Source organism: Leucopleurus acutus, assembly GCF_964270905.1.
Source record: "Leucopleurus acutus genome assembly, chromosome: 2".
In the NCBI taxonomy this organism is placed as follows: Eukaryota; Metazoa; Chordata; class Mammalia; order Artiodactyla; family Delphinidae; genus Leucopleurus; species Leucopleurus acutus.
Genome location: NC_139143.1, coordinates 157,182,400 through 157,197,396, shown reverse-complemented (window position 1 = coordinate 157,197,396; position 14,997 = coordinate 157,182,400). Strand labels below are relative to the sequence as shown.

Sequence of the window (14,997 nt, the reverse complement as noted above, 5' to 3'; positions counted from 1 at the left end):
CTAAAGCCTGTGGTGTCTCTTGCCCGAGCATCTGTAAGCCAGAAGGATGGTGTTTCGATCACTTGGGGTTTCCCTTTTCTTTCCTCCCCCTGACCTTCCTCCCCCCTCTTTCTTTCTCTTTGCTGTTTCCACAGGTCTTAGAAGGGGATGATTCCCCAGTAATATTCCCTGCCCTGATCCCAGGTGCCACTCCCTCCCAGGGAAGACTGCTTCTTGTGTGACGTCGGCCATAGAAAGAGACTCCGATGGACTTACACCGGGCAGCCTTCAAGATGGAGAACTCATCCTACCTCCCCAACCCGCTGGCATCCCCAGCACTGATGGTCCTGGCGTCCACGGCTGAGGCTAGCCGTGATGCTTCCATCCCTTGTCAGCAGCCACGACCCTTCGGTGTACCTGTCTCGGTAGACAAGGACGTGCATATTCCATTCACCAATGGCTCCTACACCTTTGCCTCTATGTACCATCGGCAAGGTGGGGTGCCGGGCACTTTTGCCAATCGTGATTTTCCCCCTTCTTTACTACACCTCCACCCTCAGTTCGCCCCCCCAAATCTAGATTGCACCCCAATCAGTATGCTGAATCATAGTGGAGTGGGGGCCTTCCGTCCCTTTGCTTCCACTGAGGACCGGGAGAGTTATCAGTCAGCCTTTACGCCGGCCAAGCGACTTAAAAACTGCCATGACACAGAGTCTCCCCACTTGCGCTTCTCAGATGCAGATGGCAAGGAATATGACTTTGGGACACAGCTGCCATCTAGCTCCCCCGGTTCACTTAAGGTTGACGACACTGGGAAGAAGATTTTTGCTGTCTCTGGCCTCATTTCGGATCGGGAAGCCTCATCTAGCCCAGAGGATCGGAATGACAGATGTAAGTACTCTGGTGCAGCCCTCCCCTAACCCCTGCCTTACAATAGGATTCAACAGGTCGGTGGCATTTTTCATGCTCCTAGTAATGGGAAGGGCCGACTCCCTCCCATTCAATAGCTGTGGAGTGCTGACATCTACTTGTCTCTTGTCAATGAGCATTGATAGTTCTTGTAGGAAATGTTTTTCTGAAGGTAGCCAGAGGCACATTGGCCTGCACTGCCCTTCCCTCCGGGGCATGATTGGCTTATTCTCTGGGGACTCTGGCGTGGAGGGGGTGCTGTATATGGACCGGAGTGAATGTCATTTCATTAGTAAGTGTAGGTTCCTAGGGAATTGGGGGGGGGGGCTCGAAGAAACCGTCCATCTCTCCTCTCTTTGCTATCCTCATTATGTGTCTCTGATCTCGGTATTATTTTTTTAGTTTTTCCATTGTATCACATCCAGCAGACTCCACGTGATTGTATTTTTCACAACTCTCAGCCCTACTCCAAATCAGGCTATTTTTCAGAGAAGGACAAAGGTGTCGTCAATCACCATAAAGCATTTCAAACAGCTGTGTTTTCCTTGCAATCTCAAGGCTAGAAAGTGGACTTCTCTTGGGATTTAACAGGTTTTCTGGGTGCTTATCCTGGGGCTCCCTTTTAGGAGTAGACACAGCTGGCCTGTGTGGCCGCTCCATATTTGATGCTCACAACTATTATTAATTTCTGCTTAGGGAACAGCTCTGTCATGTTCTCCAAGTGCCTTGCTGGGCTCCAGCTACACTCACTAATAGTTGGGGCTAAACCTTTACTTGGAACTTGTAGAGGAGGAGTGTTGAACCCTGCCATCTTCGCCTCTAATATAATCAGAAAATAATTGTGTTTTGAAGCTTTTGGACTATGGGTAGACCCCACAGAGCAGTTTTCTTCAAGCCTGGTGAGAATTTATGAACTGAGGGTGTTTTTCCACCCGATCCTTTGTTCTAAGATTTGCTTCATTTTATTTTCTTAAGAAAACTACATCTGAGGTTTGCTTTCCCCTCTTCTCTATTTTTTGTGCTCCCGTCCTCTCTATAACCACCACCACGAATGTCATTTTTTTCTCTTCTCTTTATGATGCCGAGGAGAGTAATAGAGACATTGCAGCTCTCTCCCCTGTCGGCACTGCTTCCTCAGGCTGTCTCCTTGAATTAGGCACTGTGTTAACTTTCCTGCGCTAAAAGGCATCTGCCTAAACCCAGCGTACCTTTTCAATAAAAGTCATCATAAAATCAACCTGCCTTGTAAATCCATCGCTCTTTGGTTTTGAAATATGTTGCGAGTGTGTCTTTTATGTCAGCGTCTGTAAGCCCAAGACCTCTCCACTTAAGGGAGAAGGCTGCTATCTGACAGCACAACTGCCCATGTTCTCTCTCTCTTTTGCTTTAGCTCCTATTCCACCTTTTGCCTTTCTGTACAGCTGATGTGTGAGTGTGTGTGTGTGTGTGTGTGTGTGTGCTGACCCTGCTTTGGGAATATACTTGCTGAACACGGACTGGCGTTGTATCGGTCTGTTTTAGTTTAGTGTAGTTTAGTTTTCATTTGTCGAAGTGCAAGTGATAAAGGCGAGCTCTAACCTGACCTCTGGCCAAAACTGTCCTGGGTTCGGGTGTGACAGATTCTGTTCCTTTTTTCTCCAAACACAAGTTGAATATGAAATCCTCTTAAAACTAACATGCCACAGAGTAACACCTGGAGGTCAAGATTCCTTTCTTCTCTCCTAACAAATCCAGCTTGTCTCCATTTTTCCATTTTTTAGCCCAAACCTGTCTCAGACTCCCAGAGCAGGAGGAAGCTTGTTAGTCAGGTCAGCACTCATAGATGTGGATATCCATTCCCCTCTGAGTGTCAAAGCCATAACTCTTCCGTTTGCCTGGTTTGCATTGTGTAGGGGTGCCGTCCCCCATGGAGATGGATCCCTCACACAGGAATACGCCTGGGTGGAGAAAAATTAAATGAGTCTGTCTCCCAAAGTGAAATGGAACTCTGACCTTGAAATTAATGAGATTCTGATCAGAAGGGTGGGGAAACTTCTTTACTTCAAACTGTAGTGTTGTATAAATTGGAGCCCTTTCCCCTTCTGTGTGTTTAAAATATCCTTTCTTTAATGAGTATTTTGCGTTCTCCTTTTTCTCTTACACAAACGTTAGACCTGTAGGCGTGTCTGTGAGTGTAGACTGTCCACTCACGTTATTATCTAGAGTTGCATTTGTGACTGACCTTAAATGAAAAATAAAGGTACAAAGTGAATAGGAGACTGTTACCCTGTGATAACCCCGGATTTGTGCTTCTTTCTCCTTTCCTTGCCTTGGGTGGGGTAGCAGCCTTCACAGGGTTGTACTGGGGAGCATTTGCGCTTTTGATTTTGAGTATTTGGAAGGCTGGGGAAACATTTTTCTGTAAGGAAGGGTCGAAGAGGCACCATGACAAAGTCTGCTGCAGCTTTCTTGGCTCCTGTCATACGCCGACGTGTGTCGGAATATTTATGGTCTGTTTTATGTAAATACATATTTAAGGGCCGTTAGAAGGCCTGATTATTCCCACTAGATGCCTTTCAGGTCCTCCCTACAGAACCGTTTAGAAATAAGTAATATTTCTCAGATAATCGAGTGACAGTATACAGGACTGCTTCCAAGGGGAGAGCTTGAGGGGCAGATGGGGCAGTGAGGAGGTGGGGAGGCAAGAAGAGAGAGGATAGAAAGTGTTCAAAAGAGCAAAGTAACAGGATACAGTGGCTTTTGCCCAGATTGCCAGAAATTAACCGTGTATATTTTATGTTTTGTAATTCTTAAAATTTAGAGTTAATCTTTGATACGGTTGACTGATTTTTCAGTTCTCTTCATATAAATAAAATGTTTTTCATAAAATTAAAAAAAAGTTTTAATTAAATACAACAGTAAAACTCCTAAATAAGCGTGTAGCTTTAGGGGTTTGCTGGGGGGTGGGATGAGTGTGGGTGTGTGTGTCCCTTACTTAGAGTAGAAGTTTTATGACTGAGTTTTAAGTCAATGAAAAATATCAGTTTTACAGTGGAGACACTGGCAGTTTTTACTCTCGCAGCCTCCCCCTGCTCACACGCTGCATCCATATGCAGATATGTCCACATCTGAGAGCACTTGAAAGAGGGGCCTGCAGACATGGTGTAATGCACACGTGTTCTTTCCTTAAATCTGGGTACTGATAGGCAGGATTTCTTTTGTGATTAAATATGCATATTTGTAGAAAGAAATGTAGCTATTTGGGTAAAGTATTGTCTCTCCTAGTAGATGATTCCAGTTTGCTTGCCTGTTCATCTACCTGGCATCACAGGTGATTCCTGAGGTAGGTGTTGGGCTCTATGGAGAAAAGAAGCCTTTACTCAACAGGACTGACTTATGTGCCCTGGAAAAAGGGAGAAGTATTTTGTGAGAAGCCATTCGTGGAGGATGCATGATTCCCCAGGAAGGGGACTGAGGTAACTCCTGTTTATTGTCATGCCCTGAACCCGTCTCCAAGTCTCCTTGTCCAGGGAAATGAGGTGAAAATTTATGGACCAATTATGAATAGTCCACGTGTGTCTTACATATGAAGTGTCTACAGATATGTTTCCCAGGGCTTTTAAAATAAACATTTCCTCATTAAGGAAACTTTACAACAAAAGGGAAAATAAGTATTCTCTGCTGCCTTGTGCTAGAATCTATACATTTATTACCCCCTTAGCACTCTGGCTCTTATCATGTGCATTTCCTGATTGTTCTCTGTAGACCACTCCTGTGCCCAATTTCTGTCTGGGTGATACGGCAATTGGAGTTGGCTGGGATGCATGCTCGCCCCGAGGGCTGAGAGGAATCAGAACTGCCCTTGGGAAGTGATGACGGGCCCTGCCTTCTGGCTCACCTCAGAGATGGGCACTGGACACTGACCCCAAGTGGCCCTCTTTCTTTGCCCTTCCCTGTGGTCAGGCAGATTCACAGGTAGGCAGGGAACCCTGTGACTCACAGCAGTTCCCAGATGTTCTGCTTTGCTCTCATCTTTGATATATTCGAAGTCATTCAAATTTGAAAAGCCCTGAGTAGGAGAGATGGTATTTTGACTCTGAGATGTGTCTTTACAATGGCACGTATCCTTGAAGACCCTCTGTCCTAGGAATCAAATCAGCTGAGCCCACATAGGCCCAGGGCAGCCTGGAATGTGCAGGGCTGGCCACATCATGGGGGTGGTGTTAGGGGGGCTACTTCCCAAGGGCTCTGGGGCTACCCAGGACTACCTCTGGGTAGGGACCTTGATCTGGGCTTTTAGGAGAATTGCTCTTGCTGGGAAGAATGTTTGGGGCGGTTCTCAGGTCACCAGGCTCAACTTCTGGATTGTAGCTGGAGCAGATGACCACTCTGAAAGGGTGCAGAAATCACCAGAAAGATGGGTCAGATGGTGCCCTCTGTACTGATTGCCCAGACCTAGCCCGGTTGTCGGCTCAGCTGCTCCCGGGGTTCTCGCGGAGTCCCTTTTCCCTCCCCATCTGGGGTGGGTCGGGGAGGAGGGGGTGAGAACTCCTGTGATGTGTGTGGTTGTTTCTGGTTGTTCACTCCCAACACAGTCATGGAGACTCCTTTTCATGCTGCTGGGTTTAATTGTCTTGTTGGGATAAAGAAATGTTTGCACAGCTAAAGTGGGGCCGGGCTGGACGGGAGCAGTCCCTGATGGCTGCAGAGCCATCTGGCCTGGCTTGGCTTGGCTCGGCGCGCCGCTGGCCCGCCCGGCGGCTGGGCTCGCTCCCGCTCCCGCTCCCGCTCTTCCCCTGCCTTCGCTCCACGCCGCGCCGCTCTGGTCGGCGGCTGCCTCCTCGCACGGCCGGAATGCCTAATCACCATGGTGAGAAAACGGACACCGCAGCCGTCCTCCCTCCTTGCCTCGCGCCCTCCCTCCCATCAATTGTCATGCAGAAGTGATCCGGGCTGCCGTTTCCTCGCGGCCGCCAGCCAGCCCCTCGCCGCTCCCGGCAGAAGGGTGGCTAGTAATTGATCGTTTGGGGGAGGGGGCGCGGAGAGGCGCGAGGCCGGCGAGGGGGGAGGAAGGACCACAGCGTGGGCCCCGTTGGCTCACTCGAAAAGGACCCCCAGCCTCCGCCACGGAGATGGCGTTCAAGTGGTTTCAGAAATGTTGGTGACCTCGCCGTCGCTCGGCCGGACTCGGAGGCTGCGGGAGAACGCCGGGCGCTACCCCGGGGCCGGGCGAGCACCGCGCCGCCGCCGCCGCCCGCGGCCGGGACCCGAGGGCTGCCTGGTCCCCCACCCCCGCCCCGCCCTCCACGCCCAGCGCCCCCAGGTCGCACTGAGAACCGAGCCCTGGGCCGGTTTCCTGTAGGTCGTCCGAGCCGCAGAGAGATGGGGTCGGGGTGAGGGGGTGGGAGGGGTTGTGGCCGAGGAGGGGGCGCGCCCACGCGGAGGTCGGGGCGATCGGAGGACCCGGCGGGAGGTGCAGATGGGCGGGTAGCGGAGTGAAGAGGCTAGGGGACACTGAGCGGGGAGGGGGCTTGGGGGGCGAGGCTGTGGGGAGGCGGGAGTGGGAGGAGGGAGCGCGGAGGGCGCCGGGGCGCGTCGAGCCGGGGGCATGGACGTGTGCACGCGCGCATCTGGATCTGGCGTCGCCACCGGCATCCGAGGACTTTGAGGTTTCTCACGTAGGTTCGAAATGTTTTCCCCGTCCGTCTTGCTTTTCAAGTCCGGGGAATGTTTCCCAAGTCCCGGGGTTCGTGAATCGGCAGGATGGCTGGTATTCGGGCGAGGCGAGTCGCGGTCACCTCTGACCGTCTGAGGCTCGCAGCCAGCACAGCGGGGCTCGTTAATGTCCGGGCAATTTCTGGAACTCTTCCCACGGGAAGTTTTCCGGGGCTGCCTTCCGGTCAGTGGCCCCAGGTTGATTATTTGGTGGCCCTTTTTTGTTTGAAAACAAAAAACACACATTGTATCCAAATAACAAAAGTTGCTTTCCCTCCCCACCCCTTTTCCTCATTAGGCAGGGAAGAGGAAACTAAAAAATAGAATTATATTTTTATATTGGTTTTTCTTATTTTTAACCCTTATTAACTACACCCATCTGGTTAATAAATATTGGCACACTTTGAAATAGAGTCTTTGTAAATACTCGGGATTTGGAGTGACAATACACTTAATAGAGTTATATTTCTAAGATGGATTTTCATATTTTTAACTCTTTTTAACCACATCCCTCTGGTCAAAAAATATCAGAACACATGCTGGGATGTACTCTTTATAAATACTTGAGATTCGGAGTGATGTTACATTTTATTGTAAAACCCACACGATTTTAACACCAAAATAACAATAATTTTTTGCATTTAAATACTCTCTTCACACAGTTTGGTAACATTTCCCAGTGCCATTTTACCCCTCCTAAAGAGAGATGAGCTGCAGACCTAAGGATGACGGTACTGCTACATAGCAGCTAAAATGCCTTAAAAATTTTTTTAAATGCCATTTAAGTTGTGGCATTTGTGGTTGAAAAGAGTGTGTTTTTATCCTTTGGAAGCTCAAAGTGTGTGCTACAGAGTGGAAATTTCTAAATATCTCTTTGGGGCAAGGAGGAGAATTTTCTGCAAAAGAACTTTCACCTTCTTAGTCACTCTGTTGTGCCTTTTCCAGGAAGAGATTCTGAGTTGGGGCTATGGGTTTAGGCCTGGAGAAATGAGAGGCTGTAGTATCAATCAGTGAACCTGGTAGATGCTAAGCAAACAGGAGTAATTCATGCCCTTCCAGCCTTACCCAACGGATCAGACTTTTCTATTATCTCAATCACATTTTAGTTTCAGTGTTAAAAAATTTTTTAGCACTAAATCAGTACCAATCACAGCAAAGTGTTCCATAAGTGTTAGTTGAGTATTGAATAAATTGATGGTAGTGATTATAATCTAATTTTTACTTTAAGTTTTCATCAGTTTGCCACTCTTCAGCCTTGCGCTGGATAGTATCCATAAAACTGTGCTATCGGAAAGGTGTAGTGGTTTGAGGAAAGAAAGGAATAATTTATATACCTTGAGTTTTGATGAGGAGGTAGGGAGGGAGTTTTTAAAGAGATGTGCAATTACCTTTCTCAGATACAGATTTATTGTGTTATTTTGGTTAAAAAAACTTTCATAACTTAAAAAATAATTTAAAACTTGCTTTTCTCTCCTAACTCTCTAGAAACCTAAGATTGGAATCTATCCCCTACCCAAATGTTTTCCCACAGCATTACATCACCTATCATGGAGTCTACAAAAATAGATCTTCTTTGGGTGTGTATTTTAGGAAAAAAGTTTCTACCTAGATCCCGGTTGCAGCTGGAACCAGACAAGTGATGTGGGAGTTTTGTAGACACATACAAGCATCTGGCAATTCAGACATTTGACTGGCAATTTTCTCTGTGGAATGTGTTCTGAGTGAAGATGACCTAGAGGAAACAAGAGTTGTGTTTCTGGGGGGAGACATGGTGCTGCATCCAGTACATTCTGTTCAGCAGATACGGAGCTTTAGGAAAGTCTAGAGCTGCATGGGTGAAGAAGGAACCTCTTGGTACAGTCTCATGAGAAATCAAGCCCGGTAAGCCTTAGTGTGACTCACCAGATGAGGGTTGTCTTTTTCCACTGAAATTCATTTGCAGGCTGAGACTTATGGCTTTGCATCCATCTTAGAGCAGCAGACAGTCAGAAAGCTGTAGGGAGGGGGCAAGGGCCAGCCCTGGAGAGACCTTTGCTTTATTTTCAGGTATATGATTTCCATTTAGGTGCTAGCTGATCCTATATTGCTCTCACCTGACCTTGCTTTTCAGCGTTTGATGCACACTGAGTCAGAATGGCCTAGCATAATAAGTACCTGTTAGAGGGATAAATAATGTATTTGCCCCTTTGAGCCTCAACTTGAAGGTGTTTCACGTCAAAGGTGGGGAGGCAATATAACATAGTGGCTATGAGTTCAGCCTCTGGAGTAGAATCATGGTCCTTTAGCTTACTTGCTCTATGACCTTGGGCAAATTGCTTAACCTCTCTGGGCCTCAGTACTCTCATCTGTAAAGTGGGAATTACACAACCTAAAAGGGTTGTTGTGAAGGGCTGAATGAGATTAAGCACACTGATAATGCTTAGAACAGTTCCTCACACATACTAAGTGTGCAATATAATGACTATTATTATTTTCAAGGACAATCTGGTGGTATAATCTTCCTTGTTAGAAGCACTGATGTAGACAAACGCAGGGTCATTACTGACTAGCATGTATGTAGGATCCTTTCATGCACTCATGCCTTATGGCGATGTGGAAGAGGCAGGGAGAAAGGCTCAGAGCCCTTTTCTGTGATAGCAGCTGCTTCACCTCCCTGCATTATTATCCATCCACCAGGATTAGCCCTGGTGGCCCTCTGACCTCTCTCTTCCTTCGTTTTGTTAAGAAGCAAGGTAATATTATAGTTAAAGAAACTGAGTCTCTGAGTCAGGAAGGGACTTGACTAGGATTAGATATCTAGGCAGCGGCCCAGGTTAGAGAATCTGAATCTCATCATATTTTCTTATTCTGGAATTTTGTATTATCAGATATTATTAGAAATAAATGGGCCATTAGAATTTGTGTGTGCTAGAAATTTGGGCCATATAAAATAGGATTTGCTTTAATGGTATTTGACTAGTATTAGAATTCAGAGTCCCAGAGTTTCTAGTATGTCCTCAGATTTTAAGTTATACAGGCACTTTTCCCCTCTTGCCTATGTGAGAGAAATCTGTGAACCTTCCCCCATCTGTGTGTGTCACAGTCCCACAGCATGATGGATTGTCTCTGCTTGGGGGAGGCTTAGGAAGGGGCTTGAAGAGGCCTTGTAGGTCAGGAGAGAAATACAGCAGCAGGACTGAGCCCGGGGGGGGGCAGGGGGCTGCTGGGGAGAGATTAGCAGGGGAAGGGGAGGGCAGGGTTGGGCGGGGATAGGCCTCTTCCATAGTGTCTGTGTGCATTCTCCTAGGAGTAAAAGAGGGCTGTCCATTACCCTGAGCGCACAAATAAACTCAGTGTTTTTCTCTTTGTAGAAAGAAAGCCCCAGGGGGCTTGGGAACACCAGAGAATGACTGTGCATCAGTAGGAGAGGTGGGGAGTAGGAGGATGGGAGTGGGAAACACTGACCCTCTGCCTGAGGACCTTGGATTTGAGTCTGTTATTTAAATATAGTTTCGCATATATACATAGCAGAAATAGCCATTGGAGGCCAGTTGTCGGACACCTCAATCCCCATCCGTTCCTTCACGGCTCCATTTAAGAGAAGGGGTTCAAGTCACTCTGGGGGGCAAAATGTCTCTGTAGATCATAGAGCACCTACTCCTCTCTCCCAGTCCCCCGTCCTTTCCACACAGACACAGAAACGTATGGGACGTAGGAAGGGAAACAATGAACATTCTTAATTTTGAGTTTTTAAAGAAGGATGGAAAGTCTGGGATTTAGGCCCAAATGCCACAGTCATAGGAAGGAACTCTAGGAAAGGAAAGAGTTGGGTCTGAGAGGTAGATAGGGAGGTAAAGGCAGCAGCGCATGCGAGGGTAAGTAATCAGCAGGACTGCAGTTAGGGCCTAGGCTTCAGCTTCCTTCCTGAGCAGTAAAATTAAAAAAAAAAAAAAAAAATCCTTAGAACAACAAAAGTCTGGACGCATGGGCTTCCTTCCTGACAGGCCAACCTGGTGGGGCTTCATTCAGCCTGAGCGGCAGTCAAGGCTGATTTACGGGTAAGAGGTCCCAGACAGACATGTGCTCTTAACCCTTTCCTAGCTGCTGAGGTGCCTCCTTGCAAATGCTGCCCTCCTCTTCCAGTTTCCCATCATGGCGTGGGTAGCTTTTTATTGTTGTTGTTTCTTTATTCAAAGAGAGTACCTGCTGCTGAAGGACCTAATATCTTCTTCATGAGAAAGCTGGGTCTCTGGAAGTTAAATGACTTGAAAGAGATCTTACCATCCAGTCTGTGATGGCTGGCATTGTGGCTTTGGCTGGTATAACTCTCAGGCTCTTGGTGACATTACATCGACTTTGGAGTGTTGTGTCCATCTCAGATCATGGGAAATGCCTCCTGGAATCTGTACTGGGGTGATCCTGTGAGCCCCCGATCTACATCTATCAAATACCGATACTGCAGAAGGAAGGGTGCTGCTTCATCTTGGGTGTTTTTTGGTGGCGTCGTGGGTAAAACAGCAGAGTACAGGAGGCATGGTTCAGTTTCCAACCGGATAGAAAGTATGATACACTCATCAATTCATTTAATCATTCAACCAGTATTTCCTAAGTACTTGTGTCCTTCCAGACACTGTGCTGGGTGCTGGGGATACTATGATGAGCAAGACAGATTAGAGTTGCTGCCTTACTGGAGCTGAAAGCTTAACAAGCAGTTGCAGGATGTTGTGAAAAGTACTCTAATAGGGGAAATATAAAACACCATGGGGTTAGAAGCAGGAGCACCTATCTTGTCTATGAGTCAGGGATAGCTTCATGGAGGGAGTGACCTTTAAGCTGATATCTGAAAATCAAGGAGTTACGTATTCAAAGAGGCTAGGTGTGGCAGTATGCTTTTCTGGACCAAGTATGGCATCTGAATGCGGAAAAAAGAACTCCGGAGCTTCCAAGGATTGCTCATGATGGTGAGTAAGAATAGAATTTCTCTCTACCAGGGCCTCAGACCTGACCTTGGGTCTCTATTATATTTCATCCTATAGCCAGGCATTCTCGAGAATGTCCATTTGGGTTCTGAGGCCCAGTTCTGAGGTTCTGAGGCCCAGTATCATGTAGGGTCTTGCTTTTAAAGTAACTTTCTAAAGATCAGTCACTGTAAAATACTTTCTGATGACATATGATATCTTAAGACCCATGAGCACTCAGAGCCATGCTTGGGATGGAGTAGACACTCAGGAAGTATTTGCTGAATGCAGGAGGACCGTGACCCTCCCGATGTCTAGTGGGATAGATTAAGTGCCCTAAGCTTTATACTAAAGGTCATGCTCTGCTAGGTGCTTTGCCCTGCATGGAGACCTGATGGATCTCAGGATCTAGAGTACTTCCTGGCCATTAAACTAAGCCACATCGCACCCAGGATTCTTGGCAGGATTTCTTGGCAAAGTTTCCTATGGGAGGTGCATTGCACATACTTGACTTGCACGAGGGAGGTTAGGGGTGTAGTGTGAAGACTACCAAAGAAGGAAAAAAAGAAGGCGAAGCCAACTGTTGTCCCAGCCTGGCTCATGTAGGCGTCCTAAAAACAGTTCCTTCCAGCCGGGGCCTCGGGACTCCGCTGTCTCTGCTGTGGTTTTCCTTCCCCCGGCCTCTTATCGCCATTGTCGTCGCTCTACATGCACAGCATTTCCTGAGCTCCTGTGTGTAGAGCCCTGGGCTCTGCGCTGTTGGTGGGGGAGTCAAAGAGTTAGGAGATGATACTTCCTCTTCTTGAGGGCCTTATGGTTAAGGTGAGTAGTTAGGATGTACATGTGAAAAAGAAACGATAATGTAAGATAACAGACAGATAGGGCTCTGGGATTTCAGGAGGGGGAGTAATCCCCAAGGCTGGTTTCTCCAAATGTGATCTAAGGACCACCAGCGTCCTGATCACTTGTGGTGGTGGTGGCGGAGGGGGTGGGTTGGGGATGGGGGAGAATGTTACTTATAATGCATATTCCCAGGGCCCACACCAGACCTCCTAATCAGAATCCCAGGGAATGTGGCCTGGAAATCTGCATATTGAGCAAACAGGTGGCTCTCCTTAAAGTTTACGCTCCTTAAAGTTTATGACCCCCTCCTCCAGGGTGAGAGTCTCAGAGGGAAGCTCTGGCAGAGGAGTATGGCTTTGGAGGAAGGGGAGTCAGGACCAGACAGTGGAGCGGGAGAGGCTGTGATTCCACTGAGGAGCCCGGGGCTGGTAAGGGTGAAAGCTCAGGGCTTGCCCACGGCAGTACCTTCTCCAGGCTCCTGTCGTGGGTGGGATCTGGCCAGCTGCCTCTCCTTCCCCGCGTTGCCTTCACTCCTCCTCGTGTTGTTCCCCTCCCTCCCTTGTTGCCGATCAGCTGACTGTATTGGGCAGACCTCCCCTTTCTTGGTGCAGCATTGTAATTGGCCCAGCGCAGGGGTTCATGGTGCTTAGCCAGATGTGAGGAAGGTCGGTGAGCGCTTGGGCTCCTTGGGCTCCAGCCAGCTTGTCTTCTCACTGCTGTTACACTGCCGAGAAGGGGCTAGAGAGTATTTTTTTGCCAGCCTCCTCTGTCCTCTTCCCCCTGAAGCTTCTGTTGCTGGAATGCTCATTTGGAAAGAAAGAAGGGTTAGAGGAATCTCACGGTGTCAGAATCGGTCACCAGCACCTGCAGGCTGGCTCTCTGCTTCAAGCTTTAACCCTTCTGGGGGCAGCTGCCAGTGGGCAGGAGGTTAAATGAGCCGCGAATAGGGGCCTGGTTCAAGGTTCGGGTGGCTGCAGACACCTGTACGCTAGTGGTTGCTCTTGTCAACCTTGCTAATGGACTTGGGGTGGTGTTCTTTTCCCAGCGCACTTGCCCCTTCTTCAGCACTCATCACTTTGTATTGTAATTATTTGCGTAATTGTCCCACCTCCAAGGGCCCATGCCTGTCCCCTGTGTGACTCTGTGCAGTATTTCTCCTCGTGTAGCACCTGGCTCAATAAACATTTGTTGGGAGAGTAAGGGAACCGAGGATCACTGTTTCCTGGGCCAGGTTATGCTGAGTGTTGCCAGCTGGCTCTACCCACTTTGACCTAGTCTGAAGGACCACACAGGATCCACCAAGGGCCGGGCACCTCGTGGCACATTTACAAGTGGGAAGTGATGACAAGGAATAGAGGCGTTGGGTACAGCTCAGCGATGGGGCAGGAGCATAGAGCGAGAAGCTCTGGCTTGTTATTTGCTAGTTGTGTAACTTTGGGTAAGTTGCTTTGTTTCTCTGAGCCCCAGCTCCTCATGTATAAAACGGGAGGTGGCAGATAATCTTTGCCCTGCCTTATAGGGTTCTTGAATCAGAAAAGGTAATACAGATGTGTTTTGGTTATCTAAAAGTAACCATATAAAGGACACACTATATATATATATCTCCCCTTCCAAGAACATCTGTCTAAAGAGTAAAATGGTCTTAGGAGACTAAAGCAGTTTATGAAGTACCTGAGTGTTCAACCTAGAGGGAGCCCTCTTACATGCTGTTTCATCCTTGAAGTTGGCTCCGTAAGAGAGGCTGCATTCCCTGACACTGGCTGCAGCTGTTTATTTTCCTAGGCAGTTTGGGACAAAAGTTGTGTAGACTTTTTGTGAACGTAGGTTGGCAGGCCCCTCTCTATAACAGATCTGTAACATCTCAGCTGACATTTTATCTTGCCAGATTCCCACTGAAAGGAATGTACCCTCTGCCTTTCTTCTCAGCAAAGTTCAGAGCATCTTTATTTTTCGGTTTCCAGGGCCAGTGACTCTAATCCTACTTCGAGGAGGGAAATGTTTTGGCTCAGGGGCATAATGCTTCGGCCTAAGGAATGGTAGGCAGAATCAAGGTGAAGAGGGCTTTCTGCCCTGGAGACCTTTCCTAGGCTGCGAGAATAGCCATGCTCTACAGGCGAGTAGGACAAGATGAAGAGGCCCTTGTCAGATATGGAAGGATTTGGAAGGGCCTTCCCTTAGGGGAGAGCTTTAGAAGTCAGAGCTGGGCCAGGAGGATTGGAAAGAGCAAGCATTTGAAAAGGGCTTTACTTGTGCGGTAAACTTCACTGTGTGATTATTTAATAGACCATTAACAAGCAGATTCATTAACAAGATCTTAATTAACAAGTTCCAGGGTTATTCCTCCAACTTCCCAAGGGAACTGTTCTCCTCCTATTTAGTCCCAGAGACTTCCTATCCTCCTTAAACTAACCACACCAGATGCATTTAAATTCAGTCTTTTTATTGCGAGTGAAATGACTGTGGGCAAAGACAGGCACAGGCCGCTCCTGATCAGAACAGTAACACCTTTGGAGCGCTTCCTAGGTGTCAGGCCCAATTCTCAGTGCTTTCCAGGCAATCAGTTATTTAATCCTCATAACATTCCTGTGAGATAGGTATTGCCATTTCCATTTTACAGATGAGGAAACTGAGGCCC

General features: G+C 47.9%; 1 protein-coding gene across 3 annotated transcripts in view; it reads left to right on the top strand.

Annotated features, from left to right (window-relative positions):
* Positions 1 to 245: 245 nt before the first annotated feature.
* The window catches only part of RNF220 (ring finger protein 220), a gene marked incomplete at its 5' end in the record, with an annotated part of 213,023 nt that continues 198,271 nt past the window's right edge, over positions 246 to 14,997 (top strand). For 2 of the 3 annotated variants that reach the window (XM_082833907.1, XM_082833905.1), the window contains one exon: positions 246 to 870. In XM_082833907.1, coding sequence (XP_082690033.1) covers positions 246 to 870 — 625 coding nt within the window. Of the gene's footprint in view, positions 883 to 14,997 lie in introns of all 3 variants that reach the window. The other variant, XM_082833906.1, reaches the window with a different exon arrangement.